Source organism: Oryzias latipes, chromosome 3 (genome assembly GCF_002234675.1).
Source record: "Oryzias latipes chromosome 3, ASM223467v1".
In the NCBI taxonomy this organism is placed as follows: Eukaryota; Metazoa; Chordata; class Actinopteri; order Beloniformes; family Adrianichthyidae; genus Oryzias; species Oryzias latipes.
This window is the reverse complement of record NC_019861.2, coordinates 37,478,431-37,496,088: the sequence shown is the minus strand read 5'-3', so window position 1 is coordinate 37,496,088 and position 17,658 is coordinate 37,478,431. Positions and strand designations below refer to the sequence as shown.

The window sequence follows — 17,658 nt, the reverse complement described above, 5'->3', positions numbered from 1 at the left end:
ACCAATCAGCTCGTCTCTGCGGGCTGCACGAAGAGAAAGATTGGCGCTCATGGGTGACCCCACCCGAAGGCCAGCCGAGGAGGGCAGCGGTGACAGTGTTGTACTTACTCGTCTGCACCTCGTCACTTCCTGCGTCCTGCAGCACAGAAACCAGTGAGATGGTCAGAGACGGTCACCTGACCTGAAGAACGCCATGCTTGAGGGTGGCGGGACACTTACCGGCTTCAGGACTGGCTGAGGCAGCATGCGGCCGATCCCACTGACGATCCAGCCCATCATACTCAAAGAGACAAGAGGAAGAGGAAGCTTTACTGTCATGGTTACAGTCAGCATCACCTCGTTTAGCGGAGAAGATTTAATATCCTAAAAATCTGCAAACAGAAACAGCTGAAGGGGGAGAATGGCCCCGCCCCATCCAACCATCCGCCCAATGGCCGTCCTCTCCTCCACCAAGAGGACCTCCACCATCAGGCCAACATGAAGTAAAGGGTTAAGCCCCAAGTCACAATGAGTGTCCGGCCAGGGGTTTGAATCCCTGACCGGACACTCAGCAGACCCAACCATGCTGTCAGTGAAGCTTCTCAAGCTGCATTTATTTCATGAAACAGGAACAGTTCCACCTACTTTGGCTGCTGCTCTGCTTCATTGGTGAGCCTGAGAGGAGAAGAAAACAATCGTTTCAGACGACGGACACAGCTGGAAGCTTCCTTCTGTTCTTTGTTTCTACATCCTAGTTTCCTCCTTTTGGGCTCCACAATCCTCAGACCTCAGAACGACTAAGCTGGGCCTGCGGTTCTCTGCATCCTCTACTCAAGAACTTTCACCCACAAGGATGTGGAACAGGTTCAGATGAACGCTGGTGACTCTGAGTCTGTGAAGACCCTCAGGTTTTTTGGTCAGTTGTTTATTACTGTTGTTAGCAAAAGGCTAAAATACAGATCCGGACATAAATAATCTCCATTTACTTGAAAAAGTTGTAATCCTTGAAGGAGTTTTACTGCATCATCCTTCAGTGAAGGTTCTCCTTTATCCAGGTCACATTCTTACAGGATTCTGTTCTTCAGGTCAGTTGGACTATAAAGACCACGGACTTCTTCTGTTATCAGACACAGTTGTGTTTCAACATACCTGACATGTTTTAAAACACGTCCATCAAAACATGTCAGGTATGTGAAAAAGAACACAACTGTGTCTGATTACAGAAGAAGTTAGTTAATAATACAGAAACTATGAACATTATTGAACTATTTAAAACCACTCCCATGGAAATTGTGTTTAGTGGTGTTTTTAACATGTTCTTGTAGCATTTGTCTGATGATGGATGACATGTTTAAAGAAAATTAGGCTTAAAATATATTTCTGAGGATGTCTTCATCCAGATTGTTGTAAATCAGGAGCAGACAAAACAGTGAAGTTTAAAAAGCTTTTTATGTACAAACTACTCTGTGGGCCACCAGCTTCCTGCTCTGCTCCATTCTGATCCTCCACTGTCAGACAGACAGATCCATCAACGTCTTTGTTTTCCTGGTCTGAGCTGGAATCTGGATCAGAACTGGACGGATGGATAGATCTGAGGCTGCTGCCATTTTTGTTCCACCGCTAATGTTAGGTTGGAGGTGTGAGGGGCTGTAAGCTAGCGGGTGAGCGTGTAAAAGGGATGATGGGAAATGAGCGCAGGTTTTCTCCACTCTAAGCCTCGTTTCCACTGGATGGTGCGGTCCGGTTTAGAATGGTCCAGGCAAATCAGGTGAGTGTTTTTCCACTCAAAGTTGGACCGTCCTGGCGCGTGTGGTTTGAACCGTCTGTTCCGGTTCCGGGTTACACGGCAGGACGCGTGGCGTGCCTCTCTGCGAATACAACTATCTTCAAATTACTTAAAAGGTTGATTTTCAAAAAAGAGAGCTGACCATGCCCCCGAAGAAACCCCAGGAATATGAAGAACTCAAAAAGACTCTTGACATTATTCAAGAAACGCTGAAAAGTTTTATGGAACAAGTGTCGGCTAAGCTAACACCGCTCTGGGAGATGATGGAAGAGTTCCGAAGATTTCGGGCTCAAAACGAGCAGCGAGAAAACCAGGTCGAGATTCTGGAGAAAAGACTGGACGATGTGGAACATCAAGTAAGGATGAATAATGTCTTTCTCACTGGAGTACCAATCAAGCCTCGAGCTAGCACTGCTAATGCTAGCGCTAGCGTAGCTAGCAGTGCCAATACGGAGATCGGTGCTGTGTCTCTGGATCAGCAAATACATTCATTTCTCACATCTAAAGGGATTTCCCTGGATCTCAATACCATCGAGACCTGCCACCTGCTCCCCAGGAGAAAGGAGACGGATAAACCAGCGATCCTCATCAGGTTTGTGAATCACAAACACAAGCTAGCTTTGATGAACCAAAGGAAACACCTGAAAGGTTCGGCTGCTTATCTGAACGACCATCTGACCAGAAGGAATGCTGAAATCTCAAAACATGCACGGCTTCTCAGGAAGCGTAAGCAGATTGAGAACACTTGGGTTAAAGGCTGCAGGATTTACGTCAAACCACTCGGTCCAGAGGACCGGTCCAAGGTTCTGGTGGTGAACACCATGAAAGACTTTGAAAAGTGTTTGGTCACGGTCGTCTGAAACAACATGGAGTAATAAACCAAAGAGCCAAATAATTTCAAGAAATATGACACGTGGATTCATCACTTTACGTAACCTGAATAACAGCAGAGTTCTGACCTGCAGACAACTTGACCTCAACTTTCACTGTCGCTGATATCAGCTGAAGAAGGATATGGACCTGAATCTAATGTCTGCAGACATAACATCGAAGAGAACTATAAACTCTGTTTTGAACCCAGGAGATCAGCTGTTATCAGTAAAAGAAGAAATACCAACCTTGGACAATCGACAGTTATGGACCCTTTTTACTTTCCCCCTAAGGCATTACCTTATTATAAAAAAAAAAAAAAAAAAAAATACAAAAAATATTTTAAAAAAAAAGTAAAACAAATGATTAATCACTTATTGAAAATTGTTAAATTGATTGACTTTTAATGATATTACTACACTTTCTCCAAAAATTGAAAAATTGATTCAAAAATCTTTCCTAATGTAGCATAATTTTGCACATGTTTTTAACTTTTGATACTTGATGAAATTTTTGCTATGAAAATTCCTGAAACAGTGTTGTCTGCTTTAATAATATAGTATTATGTTTTATTCATATGAATGGCTTTTATAAGTAACATAAGCTGCATATATTTCAGATGACTGATCTGCATTTGCCATGTTGATTTCTAAAATAGTTATTTTTGACGTAATACTTAAGTAATTCATCTTTGTCATGTGCTTTATCGATATCTTATGATTTTTAATTCTGTCTGATAAAAACTGGGAACCGGATATTGATAAATCATGTAATAAAATGGTTACAGTATAATCGGGGTGGGATTATATAAGTTCGCTTCCTTCCACTCCCTTTCAAGCAATATTTATTAATATGTCTAATTATCCTAAGTTTGATTAGTTACTATATGAATGTATAACTGATGTTTATATTGCTGTTGTGTATTATTTCTACTTAATTGCTTGAAATAAACCATTTCAAATCAAAAAATTCAAATCAAAAAGCTAACAACAACAACAACAACAACAACAACGGCGTTCATCCAGCAGCTCATTTTCCCAGCTTGGCTCTCCGTAGACACGAAGCATTTAATGTAGTGTGAGAGAAGATGGCGGTGGCGACGAGGAATTCAGACGCTTTCTTGTGTCGTAATGACCTTCAGTCAGTCAATCAACGACATCAATGGTAGCTCCGCCCTAACCGGTCCGTTCCATTTTTCTATAGACCTTCAATCACAGAGGGCCAAAGAAAAATGGTACGATTGAGTCCAGCTTATGTACTTTATAACGAAAATGCTCAAAATACCAGACCAGACTGCTCAGTGGAAACTACTAGGCTTAACTGTCCCGCCCACAACTCAGAGGCCGCTCTGCAGAAACTATGTCCTAGAAAACGACACAGGTTGTTTGATTTTGTTTAGAAACAGCTTCGTCATCATTAAACACCCACTGGGAACGCTTTGAATATCGATCAAAAGGTGATCGGACCGGGACTTTAAGAAGTGTTAGCCTTTATTCTGCACCGACTCGCTTCCTGCTCTTCCTGACCATGTTGTTGCTCCTGACCATGGTTCTGGAGAAGAACCAACAACTCCACATCTAAATGGTCACGTGACCCTCCTGAAGACGGCTGCAGCTGACCGGTAAAGCACGTCTACGTCAAAACACTATGTTTGTTTGTCTGAAAGAAACCTGCAGAGAAATTCTGGACGTTGAGCAGAACTTTGGTGGTTTTGTGTTTTTTCGCTTCATCGATGACAAATGAACAACAGATCACTGAACACGTCACTCACTCTGTCTCTGAGGGAGGTTTTGGAGCCGAAGCAGGAACTTTTATCACTGAAACAAACAAAAAACACCACGAGTGGAATTGAAGCTCATCATCATCATCATCATCATCATCATCATCATCATCATCATCATCATCATCATCATCATCATCATCATCATCATCATCATCATCATCATCATCATCATCATCATCATCAGTGACTCTGAACAGCGAAGTAGAAGCACCTTTAGCTTCAGTTTTCTCGTTGGTCTCCGTCTTGCAGTGACTCTCCGGATGAGGAACCACCTTCTCGATTCCATGTTTGATCCACTCCATCATCCTACAAACCAACGGCCAGCAGGACCATCAGTCATCACTCATCCAATCACAGGGGAGCAAACGGATTGTCTGCTTCACAACATCACAGCTTCATGTCTGAAGAACTCATGACAAACCAAACCCTCACCTGGGCGGGCCTAACTTCTCACTTTGGTCTGTCTCCGCCTCCTTCGCTGTGACCTGAGATTCTGCAGGTGAAAAACAGAAACCAGGAGAGGAATTCACCTTTGACCAGGTGAGCAGTTTCTGAAGCTCGAGTCTCATCTGAGCTCACCTGCAGGAGGCGCTGTCTGACGCACCTGAGGACAAACAACCAGGTTAATGGAAAGTTGGTACAAACTCATCTTTAAACAGATCGTCACCTCGTAAGGCTTTTTTTGGTTCCTTTTGTTGTATCGTCAGCAAAAATAAATCAGATTATAATTCAGGTTTTAGTCAATAAAAAAATCATGGCATGATGGAGTTAAACTTACAGTAAAACCACAAAAAACTAAAATAAAAAATGTAAGGCTGGACGGGCAGACAGACATAGAAAAAAGATAAATGTAGCCTCAACAGGGCACAAACCAGTGTTCTGGTTGTACCCGTCCAAAGCCCGGTAAATGCAGCAGGTAGAGAGTCAGGAAGAGCATTCATCCTAAAAGTATGAGACACAGAAACCTGGACAGGTGAACTGATATAATGATGGTATGGGGTTTCTCTACATTTTAGGGGCTTGGAGGGATATGACACCCCAAGCTCTCAGCACGCCCATACCCCCCCCCCCCCCGTGTTATTCTAACAGTTTGTAATAAAAACAATTCTCATAAATATTTAAAAAAATAAAGCTAAAATGTGAAAAGAAAAAAGACAAACCAATAAAATGGCAGCGCAAGAAATTCCTTGACTCCGCCCCCTTTTAGTCAGATGAACATTAGAGACTGACACAGAAATCCCTTTCAGCGCATTTAGGCTAAGTTCAAACTGCAGGGCTTAATGCTCAACTTCGATTTTTTGAAAAAAAATCGGACTTTTTTTTGCAAAGCCGTTCACATTTCCAATTAAATGTGAATTTTTATGATCTCCTGTGTGACCGTGTGACCCAGAAGTGACCCGCACGCGCAGAAGAGTACTCAACGTTGAACGACGTCACTCGTAAGCGAAAGTAGCTAACATTAACAATGGACGTCAACAACAGTGTTGTCAACACTCAACAGCTCCTTTTGAATTATTACATTTATTTTCACAAAGGAGCAGCACAATTACAATCTTCTCATTTTAAGAAGGCATTGGAGCCAGGATGGTCTGGACCCACTGTTGTGGAATGGGGATGTGTGTGTGCTGGGGCCGCACGCGTGTGTGTGTGTAAGAGAGGAGAGAGTCATGGCGGGAAAGGTTCAACGCCACGCTCGGCCATTTCACTGGAAATATTTTCAAAAACCGCCCGGTTGCGATGAGAGCCCTGGAGTTTGGCCTGAATAGAGCTGTCACCCCAAACATGAATCCAGTCGGTGACCTGGCTTCCCTTCCACTGACTGGTCTCAGCAGCATCGTCCGCCATGGTTGATGTTTATGTTCTAGTTCCTGCCAACTTAAACACTGAATGATGACGTTTGTAGTGTCTCAATGACGTACGGGTTGGATTCATGCGGCCTGGCCGGTCAGACGGAGGTCGCATTAGAAAAGATCGGATCTGTGTCGTTCAGACTGTCATGAACAGATCAGATACAGGTCGCATAGGGGCAAAAAAAAAAATCAGAATTGGGTTTCAGCCTGCAGTGTGAACGTAGCCTTAGCTTTGAGCTTTTTGTTTGGAAGTGTTTGATTTGTAACATTTTAAATGTGGACTTTCACGTCTCCAGACTGATTTTATAAAATGACAGATTTTGTCTGATGACACAAACATCAGTCTACATGCCCTGAAATCCGTTGTTCAGGTTGTCACGGTGACAGTGGGTCATGGACAGTTGCTATGGAAACTGTAATTTCCCATCAAAACTGTGTGGTCCAGAACCGAACGCAGAGAAATTCTGGTTCTTCTGCCTGAAGCTCAGAAATGAATCAGAACCAGTTAGACATCAAAGGCTTCATGAGCCCGGCTGGTAAACGCCGAACCGACAGGCGGACCGGGATGACGGGTTCTAAGGCCAGTGAGGTGGAACGCCTTCTCCACATTTGACCCCCCTCAGGGGGAGAACCACATCAGTTGGTCTAGACCCCAAATTGGACAGTACCACCAGGTCCCTGAGCGGTCTCACTGGTTGTTCTCAGGTGACAGTTGGAAGGAGGAGCTTCAGGTGGACGTACCTGAGGCTGCTCCGCTGCCGTGGGCTCTTTGCTCTTCAGCTCAGGCTGAGGAACGACCTTCTCCAAGCCCTGAGAGATCCAGGCCATCATCCCCTTTCTGAGGAGAGAGCTCTCATGAGTCCTTAGAGTCCACCGTAAGCACAAGGGGGCGCTGCAGTCGGGGCTTCAGCAAAGCGCACCCTGCTGGTGGGTTTGCACAGTGCACTGTTCTGCAGCCTGCAGGTGGAAATGCAGCACACTAGCTGGCATCGAAGGAAGCAGCTTTTTAACAAACTCCATGCATGTCGTATTTTTTACCAAAGACGTTATTTTTGCACCAAATCCACCAAAGAGGATCACTATTTGGCATTAAGTCACTGTTGGTGAAAACTACAGCTCATAATTTGGCAGACTGGTACTTTGGGGAAAAGCACTGCAGCTCACTATTAGGCATCTTTCCTGTTCTGGCGGAACAGTTACTTACTCTTCTTCAGGTCTACTGTTGGCCATGGGGGTGGAGGGAGGGGGATCAGGATTAGTCAGTTTGTTAACTTAAATGATCTTTTTAAACAAAAAGGTAAAATCACATCATTTAATAGAACAGCAGTGAACTTTAAAGCCTCATGAACCCACACGGGTTCTGCAGGGTTTTGGGTGGTCCGGGTCCGTGGAGGGTCACAGAGAGGAGCGGCATCTTAGCGGGAGCACAGCTGCGTCTTGAGGCCCGCACGGCCATGAAAATGGAACGTACCATTGTGGTGCGTGTCAGGCGAGGTATTTTTAAAGACAATAGAAGCTCCACGCACTCATGATGAACGGGTGATGCTGTCGCACGCCGTCCTTACGCCACACTAGTCGTCAGTGAGGTGCGAGTACTGGGTCCTTTCTGACATACATGCACGGGGCGTGCACGTGAACCATAAGTGCTGGTAGGACACACGCAGGATGTTCACACAAACTACACTCTGATTGGCTAATTTCCACATTTCAGACAGTCAGGCTGCACGCAAAAATGTGCCTGCGTCTCATATCCGCCCCCCTTACTAACCCTGACATGTTTAACCCTTGTGCTATCCTATGGGGTCCAGATGACCCCCCCTTCCATTGAGGTGTTCTCCCTACCATGACAAAGGTGGATAAAGGTGGAAAGATTTCATGTAATCCATGGACACCAGTGAAGATCACAAATCATTGAAGAAAAAAGGTTCAGAGCACTGTCTAGTGGGTCTAGATGACCCACCTCCCAATGTTAAAGTGTCTAGGATAGAACAAGGGTTAAGTGTTTACGCAGCATGACCGTAGGAAAAACACGCATGAACATTTTGTCTCTGCGGCTTCGCTGAGCGGTCTGTTGTGAGCGGACGTTTTGTGTGGGTCACTTGTGAAACCCGTACAGGATTGTCCACCCCCCCCCCCCCAGACAGCTGTTGGTACTGAGAGCCTAAACTCTGCTGGAGAAGATACACAAACAGATGTTTACCTGAGCGCTGCAGTCTCCTCCTGCGGAACATGAACACAGACAGAAGAAAGTGGTCAGGGAGAATGGCGGCTGGTTCCTCACCTCCATGTCAGGAAGGTGATGGTCGTGGAAGCAGACGAACATGACAGGGAAACTGCATTTGGCTGAGAACAGCTGTCTCTGTCTGCGGCTGAGGAACATCTGAGATCTTTGTGCGTCTCTGTGACAAAGTGCTTTGAAACCAGTGTTGACCCAGAACCACACCCACGTCGTTAACATATAAACATGGTCAAAGCTCATAGGACAGGACGCGCATTAACCCTAAACGAGGAGTTTTAACTCTGATTGTTCAACAAAAGTATTTTCAGAACTTTAAGCATCCATGACTCTGGATTCCTGATTGAAGAAAAAGTCTAAATCCTATTTGAAAAAATTCAAAATGGTTAAAACAATTAACTTTGTCTTGTCAAACATTTGTTTTTGTAAATGTTAAGGGGCTCAAAAGTTCTCTGGACATTTTGCAGAAAACATTCGTTTTTATTATCACAGTTCATTTTTGAATGTGAAGGTTGGTGGTGGCGGCAGTATCATCATCTGGGACAGACTTGGTCCTCACCTTGGTGGAGTGGGCGGGGATTGCTCTGTTCAGGCTTGGTGAGGCTGCAGGATGTGGAAGAGAGCTGCTGATCCAGGTCAGCACGCCAGGCGCAGGACTGAGGAGGTGGAGGTCAAAGGTTAGGGGTTCAAACGCACAGACACATCAGCTAGCTTCACAGCTAGTTAGCATCTCTGGAGACGATGTTGTGGAACCAGAACTCACCCGTTTCCTGCCGCTGCTTGGTTCTCCTGCTTTGAATTCTCAGCCTTTGAAGCTGTTAACCAATCAGGTTTCATCTTTTATTCAAGGAACGAAAGCAAAAAAATGTTTAAAAGATGACGGCCGTCTCACCTTCGTTTTTGCATTCATCTTGAAACTTCACTTTCTTCTCCTGCTGAGGACAAAACACCGCCTCATGTTTGATAAGGTGAGGAAATTTCAAACAAACTATTATAAAATGCTTTTGGATAAAAAAAAATAAAATAAGGACACTGTCCCCGAGTGTCTTACAGGAGGAGGAGGCGGAGCTTCGGCGACAGGGGGGGCAGCACTTTGTTTGCCGCCCTTCGGACCCTCTGCGATTTTGGACGGCGGCTCAGGTGGTTGGGGTACGACTTTGACAACCCAGTTTAACATCCTGCACAAACACAAAGACACACTTCTGTCCAGATCAAGAAACAGTGAAAAAGGAGTCAAATTTGAATTGTTGTCAATCAACCTGCAAAACCATAAGCAGGAATCATTCTTGGGACATTTTCTTAATACAATTTTTCCTTTATTTGCCAAAATGCTTTTGTAACAAGTTCAAATGAATTCAAATTGTTCAAAACCTGCAGGTCAAACTTTATTAAAACTAACAGAAAAACAGAACAAAACTGGTGAACTAACCAAAGTTTCAAAGAAAAAAAACGTTGTTGATACTTTATTGAACTTTATTGAAAATTATTTAAAAAAAACAAGGTAATATATGTTTTAAATGATTTTAGTGTTATAATCAAATATGGAATCAAAATTACCGTATTTTCCGGACTATAAGTCGCCCTTTTTTTCATAGTTTGGCAAGGGGTGCGACTTATACTCCGCAGCGACTTATATTAGAAATAAATTGAAATAAATACATTGTTAACCCTCCTGTTATGTTCATTTGTGAGGAACAGAGATGATGTTCCTGGGTCAATTTGATGTATGAGGTATTTTAAGTGTTAAGAGTATGTTAAGTGACTCAGAAAATCAGCAAACCTTTTTTTACAGTAAGATCTTGAAGGCTAACAACATAATATTCTATTTTCCAATGATTTCATAGATTCAGAAATGCAATAAAAATGACAACTGTTTCTACAAATACAGGATGAAAACAGAGTATTAGTTAGCCAATGATGCTTCATGAAAGGAATAAATAAATAAGTATGAGAAAGAATTACTGTGAAATTATGAGATAAACATTCTGCTATGATTGTGTCATATGAGGTTGTGGAACTTATTAGTTCTTGGTCTCAGATTTTGTCAAATAAATTTCCCGTCAAAATGAGACTTATAGTCCAGTGCGACTTATCTGTGTTTTTTTCTACTTTATAATGCATCTTTGGGCTGGTGTGACTTATACTCCGCAGCGACTTATAGTCCGGAAAACATGGTAACGTACCTGATGAATTTCAAGAATCATAAGAAATGATTTTGATGATGATGCGTCAGAAAGAGAAAGAAAAAGATGTTTATAAAGGCTTCGACCAAAAACCACACACAAAAAAAACACAAAGCTTCAGTCTCCGTCTGAAACCACACGAAGTTTCAGTCTCCATCTGAGTCCACACAAAGCTTCAGTCTCCACCTGAAGCCAAATGAGGCTTCAGTCTCCATCTGAAGCCACACGAAGCGCTGGTTCACCACCTATAACCACATGAAGCTTCGGTCTCCATCTGAGTCAACACAAACTTCAGTCACCACCTGAAGCCAAACGGGGCTTCGGTCTCTACCTGAAACCACACAAAACTTCAGTCTCTACCTGAAACCACACAATGCTTCAGTCTCCACCTGAAGCCAAATGAGGCTTCAGTCTCCACCTGAAACCACACAAGGCTTCAGTCTCCATCTGAAGCCACACGAAGCGCTGGTTCTCCACCTATAACCACACGAAGCTTCGGTCTCCACCTGAAGCCAAAGGGGGCTTCAGTCTCTACCTGAAACCACACAAAACTTCAGTCTCCACCTGAAACCATACAATGCTTCAGTCTTCACCTGAAACCACACAAAGCTTCAGTCTCCACCTGAAAACCAAATAGGGCTTCAGTCTCCACCTAAAACCACACGAAGCTTCAGTCTCCACCTGAAACCATACAATGCTTCAGTCTTCACCTGAAACCACACAAAGCTTCAGTCTCCACCTGAAAACCAAATATGGCTTCAGTCTCCATCTGAGTCAACACAAAGCTTCAGTCACCACCTGAAGCCAAACAGGGCTTCGGTCTCTACCTAAAGCCACACAAAGCTTCGGTCTCCACCTGAAACCACACAATACTTCAGTCTCCAGCTGAGTCCACACAAAACTTCAGTCTCCACCTGAAGCCAAATGAGGCTTCAGTCTCCACCTGAAACCACACAAGGCTTCAGTCTGCATCTGAGTCAACACAAAGCTTCAGTCTCCATCTGAGTCAACACAAAGCTTCAGTCACCACCTGAAGCCAAACAGGGCTTCGGTCTCTACCTAAAGCCACACAAAGCTTCGGTCTCCACCTGAAGCCACACAAAGCTTTAGTCTCCACCTGAAACCACACAAAGCTTCAGTCTCCATCTGAGTCAACACAAAGCTTCAGTCTCCACCTGAAGCCAAATGAGGCTTCAGTCTCCACCTGAAACCACACAAGGCTTCAGTCTGCATCTGAGTCAACACAAAGCTTCAGTCTCCATCTGAGTCAACACAAAGCTTCAGTCACCACCTGAAGCCAAACGGGGCTTCGGTCTCTACCTGAAACCACACAAGGCTTCAGTCTCGATCTGAAGCCACACGAAGCGCTGGTTCTCCACCTATAACCACACAAAGCTTCGGTCTCCACCTGAAGCCAAAGGGGGCTTCAGTCTCCACCTGAAGCCAAAGGGGGCTTCAGTCTCCACCTGAAGCCAAACAAGGCTTCAATCTCCGCCTGTAACCACACAAGGCTTCAGTCTCCATCTGAAGCCACACAATGCTTCAGTCTTCACCTGAAAACCAAATAGGGCTTCAGTCTCCACCTAAAACCATACAATGCTTCAGTCTCCATCTGAGTCCACACAAAGCTTCAGTCTCCACCTGAAGCCAAACGGGGCTTCGGTCTCTACCTGAAGCCACACAATGCTTCAGTCTTCACCTGAAAACCAAATAGGGCTTCAGTCTCCACCTAAAACCACACGAAGCTTCAGTCTCCACCTAAAACCATACAATGCTTCAGTCTCCATCTGAGTCAACACAAAGCTTCAGTCTCCACCTGAAGCCAAATGAGGCTTCAGTCTCCACCTGAAACCACACAAGGCTTCAGTCTGCATCTGAGTCAACACAAAGCTTCAGTCACCACCTGAAGCCAAACGGGGCTTCGGTCTCTACCTGAAACCACACAAGGCTTCAGTCTCGATCTGAAGCCACACGAAGCGCTGGTTCTCCACCTATAACCACACAAAGCTTCGGTCTCCACCTGAAGCCAAAGGGGGCTTCAGTCTCCACCTGAAGCCAAACAAGGCTTCAATCTCCGCCTGTAACCACACAAGGCTTCAGTCTCCATCTGAAGCCACACAATGCTTCAGTCTTCACCTAAAACCACACGAAGCTTCAGTCTCCACCTGAAACCATACAATGCTTCAGTCTCCATCTGAGTCCACACAAAGCTTCAGTCTCCACCTGAAGCCAAACGGGGCTTCAGTCTCTACCTGAAACCACACGAAGCTTCAGTCTCCACCTTTTCTCTTATCTCCTGTCATGGACAGAGCTGTGAGGCTGTAGTGGTGACTCATACTGATTTGGAAGGAAATGCTGAAATACTTCTATATGCTGTCAAATAACAAAAGTTGTTGAATGTTTTATCTGGACTTAGTGTTTTTCCTTCTTACCCCTTTTCCTTCCATGGTAACAGTTCATTCAGCCGATGATTTTTCACGTGAATTCGGTTTTGAGATGTTTAAAATTCTTGGCTGGTGGAGAATTTAGCATTTTATGTGTTTTTTTGTGTAGTTCATTCACAATTATTACTTACATCTTAAGCAAATGTTGTGATTTTTCTCGTGACACATAGACAAATGTGTCTTTCCACGACTGTTTGTTTGTCTAACAGACTTTTCATGCATGAACCATCGATGTATAACCTTTATATCATGTATGCGGCGCACATATCACGATGCACAAATGACTAATGAATTGCACATAAACATCACAATATTGAGATTGGTTTACGTGTTCTTTGCGTTGTTTTTTTTTGTACTTCTGTGGTTTTAACCCCGGTCATTCCTGATCCGTCTGTGAAAATTTCATGCAGAGACCAAAACTTTTCTCACTTTTTCTACGTAGATTTAATGTACGTAGTGGCTGTGGGACACGCATGTTCCTCAGGGTCGTGTGTTTGTAGAAGAGGAGAAATAACAGGCTTGTCCCGCGGCCGCCACCCCAGGCCCCACCCCTCCCCCGCATGGCCGTTCTGGTGTTAATGGGGTTTGGATCACGTCTGGCTGAGTGTCACCTTCAATTAGAGGCGACCGACCATGACCCTAATCCTGCGGAACAACACGCCGCAGAGATCCGGTCTGAGCGCTCGCTGCACAGGGTTCTGCAGGGTTCTACTTTTGTTCCATCATGAAGAAGCAGAGAACTCGAGACCCAAACGGGCTCTCCACTTGGAACCATCAGACGGTTCTCACACAGTTCCCTGCCGAGGCCTTCCCGCTGATCCTCTCACCTACAGAGACCGATTAGTGGACTTCTGTCATCAAACAACCAGTTAAACAGGTTTGTGTTGACAATTGTCGGGTTGACGAGGAGATCCAGAACCTGAAAACCATCCAGTGACGATCAAGCAGGTTCCTGTTCTCCAGAATCATCCAGAACAGTTCCAGTCCCTCAGAGAAACCACTTTGAGACCATTGGAGCTGGATCTGAGCGTCAAAGCTGCAACACAAGACCCACTAACCCAGACTGTGTCCGCTCTGCCACCAGAACCGAACCTTGCACCAACAGTGGGTTTAATGGGATTGGGGAGTTGAAGGTCCAGAGTGACGGGGGTCTGGTCCTACCTGAGTCGCTCAGTCTGGGTCCAGCAGCATCCCACAGAGCTGCGGGGAAGACGTCCAGTGGCGATCTGAGTGCTGGGGAAGGATTACCGGGCTAACAGGATTACAGAGGAGGAGAGCCGGGGGAGGAACCTCTGCAGGTCCAAACCGCTGAGACGGGATGCTGGGGCCGTCGGTGATGACGGAGGAACCACCTCCACCTCTGAGCCGCTTGATGATTGCTGATGGGTGCAGTGAAGAAGCTGCAAAGTAGTGAAGAAAAACACTTTCATTCTTTAGAAACTTCTTAAAGCTCCAAACTTTACACGACTCGTCTGGTGTTGACCAGATCCGTGGCAGAGTGTGTGCGTGTGGTGGGGGGTACCAAAAGGTAGATTAAAGAGGTAGGTCTGCGGCCCTGAGGCATGCTGGGAGGCTGTTCCACAGGCGAGGTCAATAAAAACGAATTGAGGCCTCACTGTTTTTAGTTCTAACTTTTGGAATAACCAAAAGGCCGGTATCAGAGGACCTCAGGGTCCACGAAGACTCATCCTTTCATATCATATCAGATAAATATGAAGGCCTGAGACCAGAAAAACATTTGTAAACCAATAAAGAACTTTAAAATCAATCAAAAAGAAGATTTACATCTAAAAGTTGCAGAAGTTTAGAATTCTACAAATATTATAAACTATAAACGTCATTCTGGTAATGTAGCTCGAGTGCCAGTCACTAAATTGATGACTTGTTTAGGGATCTTCATGTCTGAACATCTTTTGAAGCTTTTCGCTCATATTTTGAAAATACCTCATCTTGAAAAGCTAAATGTGAGCAAAACCTAAAGTAAGGAGCAGAATCATAAAACCGCTGAAGTTCATGAAGGAACCTAAACCAGAACCAGACCTCTGAAGGATTCTCAGAATAAACCAAATTGGCAAAAACTTTGAAGACCTGAACAAATATGTTCTGTTGAGGGGTTGGTGCAGGACCCAAATGCAGAGACAGGGAGTTCCAAAAACCAAGGGAGGCGCTGCCAAGCAGGGAAACTGGAAATCCAAACAGGCAGACAAGGTAGAAGACAGAATGGAGCAGCACACAGGAAGGCAGAGACAAGACATGCAGGATATGCAAACAGGACTGATGAGACACAGGTGAAAACCATCAGGGACAAGGGAAGGCAAACTCCAACTAAGAAACCTTCAAAATAAGACAGGAAGTAGAATACCACACAAACAGAACCCAAACCACAACAACTTAAATAAAAACTGAAAACGCAGATAATCTAAAAAACTAATGCTAAACTGCCTAAAGATAAAGAAGACAAGAATTTGAATATTTTGAATCAGCTGCTGGAAATACGTAGAACTGTCTTTTTTACACTCTCTCCCTCTCCGATCTAGTTTCAAAGTGTTCACAGTGGGCTTTCAATGATGATGATGCCGTTTTCAGCTAAACTCCACAAATCTGTCTTTTTCTAGGACATAGTTTCTGCAGAGCAGCAGGAGTTGATTAGAAATTCACCTCTGAGTTGCTGGTGGGACCGTTGGCGTGGCGTGCCCCAGTTTCCACTGGGAAATGGGGGCAGGATTCCCAATTGTACTTCTTTTGAAGTCAATTCCAAAAGCTTGGAAAGGGGAACATGGAGGGTTTGGTGGAACAGTTTTCTCAAAGGTGGATCAGAACCAGCACTCTGGTTCTGGATACTGCGGCAGCTGCATTGTAAAGCTGCTAATGTGGCCCTGACCAGGATTAGCTGCTAACCAGGTTAAGTCCATCGTCAGCAAAACAGAGGATTGAATCATAGCTGCTGCTGCATCCACCTGAGCCAGAGCAGAGACACCCCCCCAGACAGGGATGGACACTCACCTGCTTCCCGTCTCCTCTGGTCTTCAGCTGGTTTCAGGTTCACTGAAGGGAGGGGAAGGAAGTGAACGTATATAATCCCACCCCTGTTCTACCGTAACCATTTTATTACACCCATCATCATTATCCGGTTCATGGCTTCTAATCACATATTTATACCTTACCAACACAGATTCAGCTCATTAAGAATCCTTAAGTATCAATGAATCCCGGGGCAAAAGCAGCTGCATGTACCCGGTCCCAAGTCCGGGTACATGCAGAGGGCTGTTGGGTGGACATCCGACGTAAAACATGAACCGATTCTAAAGGCTGAGTTAAGTATAACAGAAACGACAAAGTGGAAAATATAAAAAGCTTTAGTTCTGCGTTTAACGTGTCTGTTTTGAATGATTGTCTCTTGTCTTGAATGCAAAATGTTTCCTTACATTACTGTGAAAAACAAGTCAGGAGGTCACAGGCCTTCCTGACTGAGTCACGAAACATCAAGCCAGGAACGGCGGGTGCTTACCGAGGCTCATCTGTTCCCATTTTTGGTGCCAAAAGGACAGAAGAAGACAACTCTTGGTGCAACAAAAGCAGGTGAGGTTACGTTTAGGTTTTCCTTTGAGATGCACGTTATTCTGAGAAACCGTGACCTCAGAATACTTAATGTTTTGGGAAATCCTCATGTATCCATAGATATAGCTCCATATTTTTGTCCTTTAACAATTCTTTGTGCCCTTGATTTCTTTTTGGCCGTGTGCAGTTTGCAGACACGGTCAATACTTTGCACAGCTTGGTGTAGTCGTCAATAGGCAGCAGGAGCCCGGGAACTACCTTCTGGGGGGCGGGGAGTCCAGACAGATGGAACGTGTGGACCACGGGCCTCAGCGCTATTACAGGTTACAGGTGTGAGAGCCAGAAATCTTGCTTGTTTGTAGACGACCAAATACTTATTTTCCACCATAATTTACAAATACATTCTTTAAAAATCAGACAGAGGGATTTTTTCCCCTCATTTAGTCTCTCATAGTTCAGGTTTACCGATGAGGTAAATTACAGGCCTCTCTCGTCTTTTTAAGTGGGAGAATTTGCACAGGTTGTGGCCGACTGAATACTTTACTGCCCCACTGTATATCTGGTAGGAATATTTCCAACATTATCAGACTATTGGGTATAATTGATTATAATAATTACATATCAGACAAAAGTTTCATTCTATTTGTTGATTATTTAATGATTTATTTAGAATGTTTAAAAAAGAATGGAACCATGAGGAAAAAAAAGAATTTGACTCAGTTTGATGTTTTGACGTTGTGACGTAAGCCTGGCTGTGAAAGAGGTCTAAGGGTTGGTGGAGGTGGTGGAGGCGGGGCAGACAGTGGATTTGTGCTAACATCAGTCATACACGAGTTGCAACAGGGACTTGGCTTCACTTGTTACCATGGTAACAGCAGCAGACTCAACGATGACAGATGTGTCTCTAGCCCCGCCCTCCTTTGTATCCATGACTCCTGATATCAGTGATGCCCCTTTCTGGGGTGGTTG

General features: G+C 44.5%; 1 protein-coding gene across 3 annotated transcripts in view; it reads right to left on the bottom strand.

Annotated features, from left to right (window-relative positions):
* LOC101162268 (cyclic nucleotide-gated cation channel beta-3) overlaps positions 1 to 16,785 on the bottom strand; it is a 45,729-nt gene extending 28,944 nt beyond the window's left edge. The window contains exons 1-16 of one of the 3 annotated variants that reach the window (XM_023953762.1): positions 15,220 to 16,783; positions 14,293 to 14,531; positions 9,556 to 9,682; positions 9,397 to 9,439; positions 9,268 to 9,319; positions 9,064 to 9,160; positions 8,469 to 8,488; positions 7,473 to 7,487; positions 7,010 to 7,106; positions 4,998 to 5,022; positions 4,851 to 4,911; positions 4,630 to 4,724; positions 4,407 to 4,452; positions 625 to 654; positions 220 to 280; positions 109 to 136 (exon numbers count right to left, since the gene is read on the bottom strand). In XM_023953762.1, the coding sequence (XP_023809530.1) occupies positions 109 to 136; positions 220 to 280; positions 625 to 654; positions 4,407 to 4,452; positions 4,630 to 4,724; positions 4,851 to 4,911; positions 4,998 to 5,022; positions 7,010 to 7,106; positions 7,473 to 7,487; positions 8,469 to 8,488; positions 9,064 to 9,160; positions 9,268 to 9,319; positions 9,397 to 9,439; positions 9,556 to 9,681 (796 nt within the window). In that variant the 5' untranslated portion in view covers position 9,682; positions 14,293 to 14,531; positions 15,220 to 16,783. Of the gene's footprint in view, positions 1 to 108; positions 137 to 219; positions 281 to 624; positions 655 to 4,406; positions 4,453 to 4,629; positions 4,725 to 4,850; positions 4,912 to 4,997; positions 5,023 to 7,009; positions 7,107 to 7,472; positions 7,488 to 8,468; positions 8,489 to 9,063; positions 9,161 to 9,267; positions 9,320 to 9,396; positions 9,440 to 9,555; positions 9,683 to 14,292; positions 14,532 to 15,219 lie in introns of all 3 variants that reach the window. The other 2 variants (XM_023953763.1, XM_023953764.1) reach the window with 2 other exon arrangements.
* Between the last annotated feature and the right edge of the window lie 873 nt (positions 16,786 to 17,658).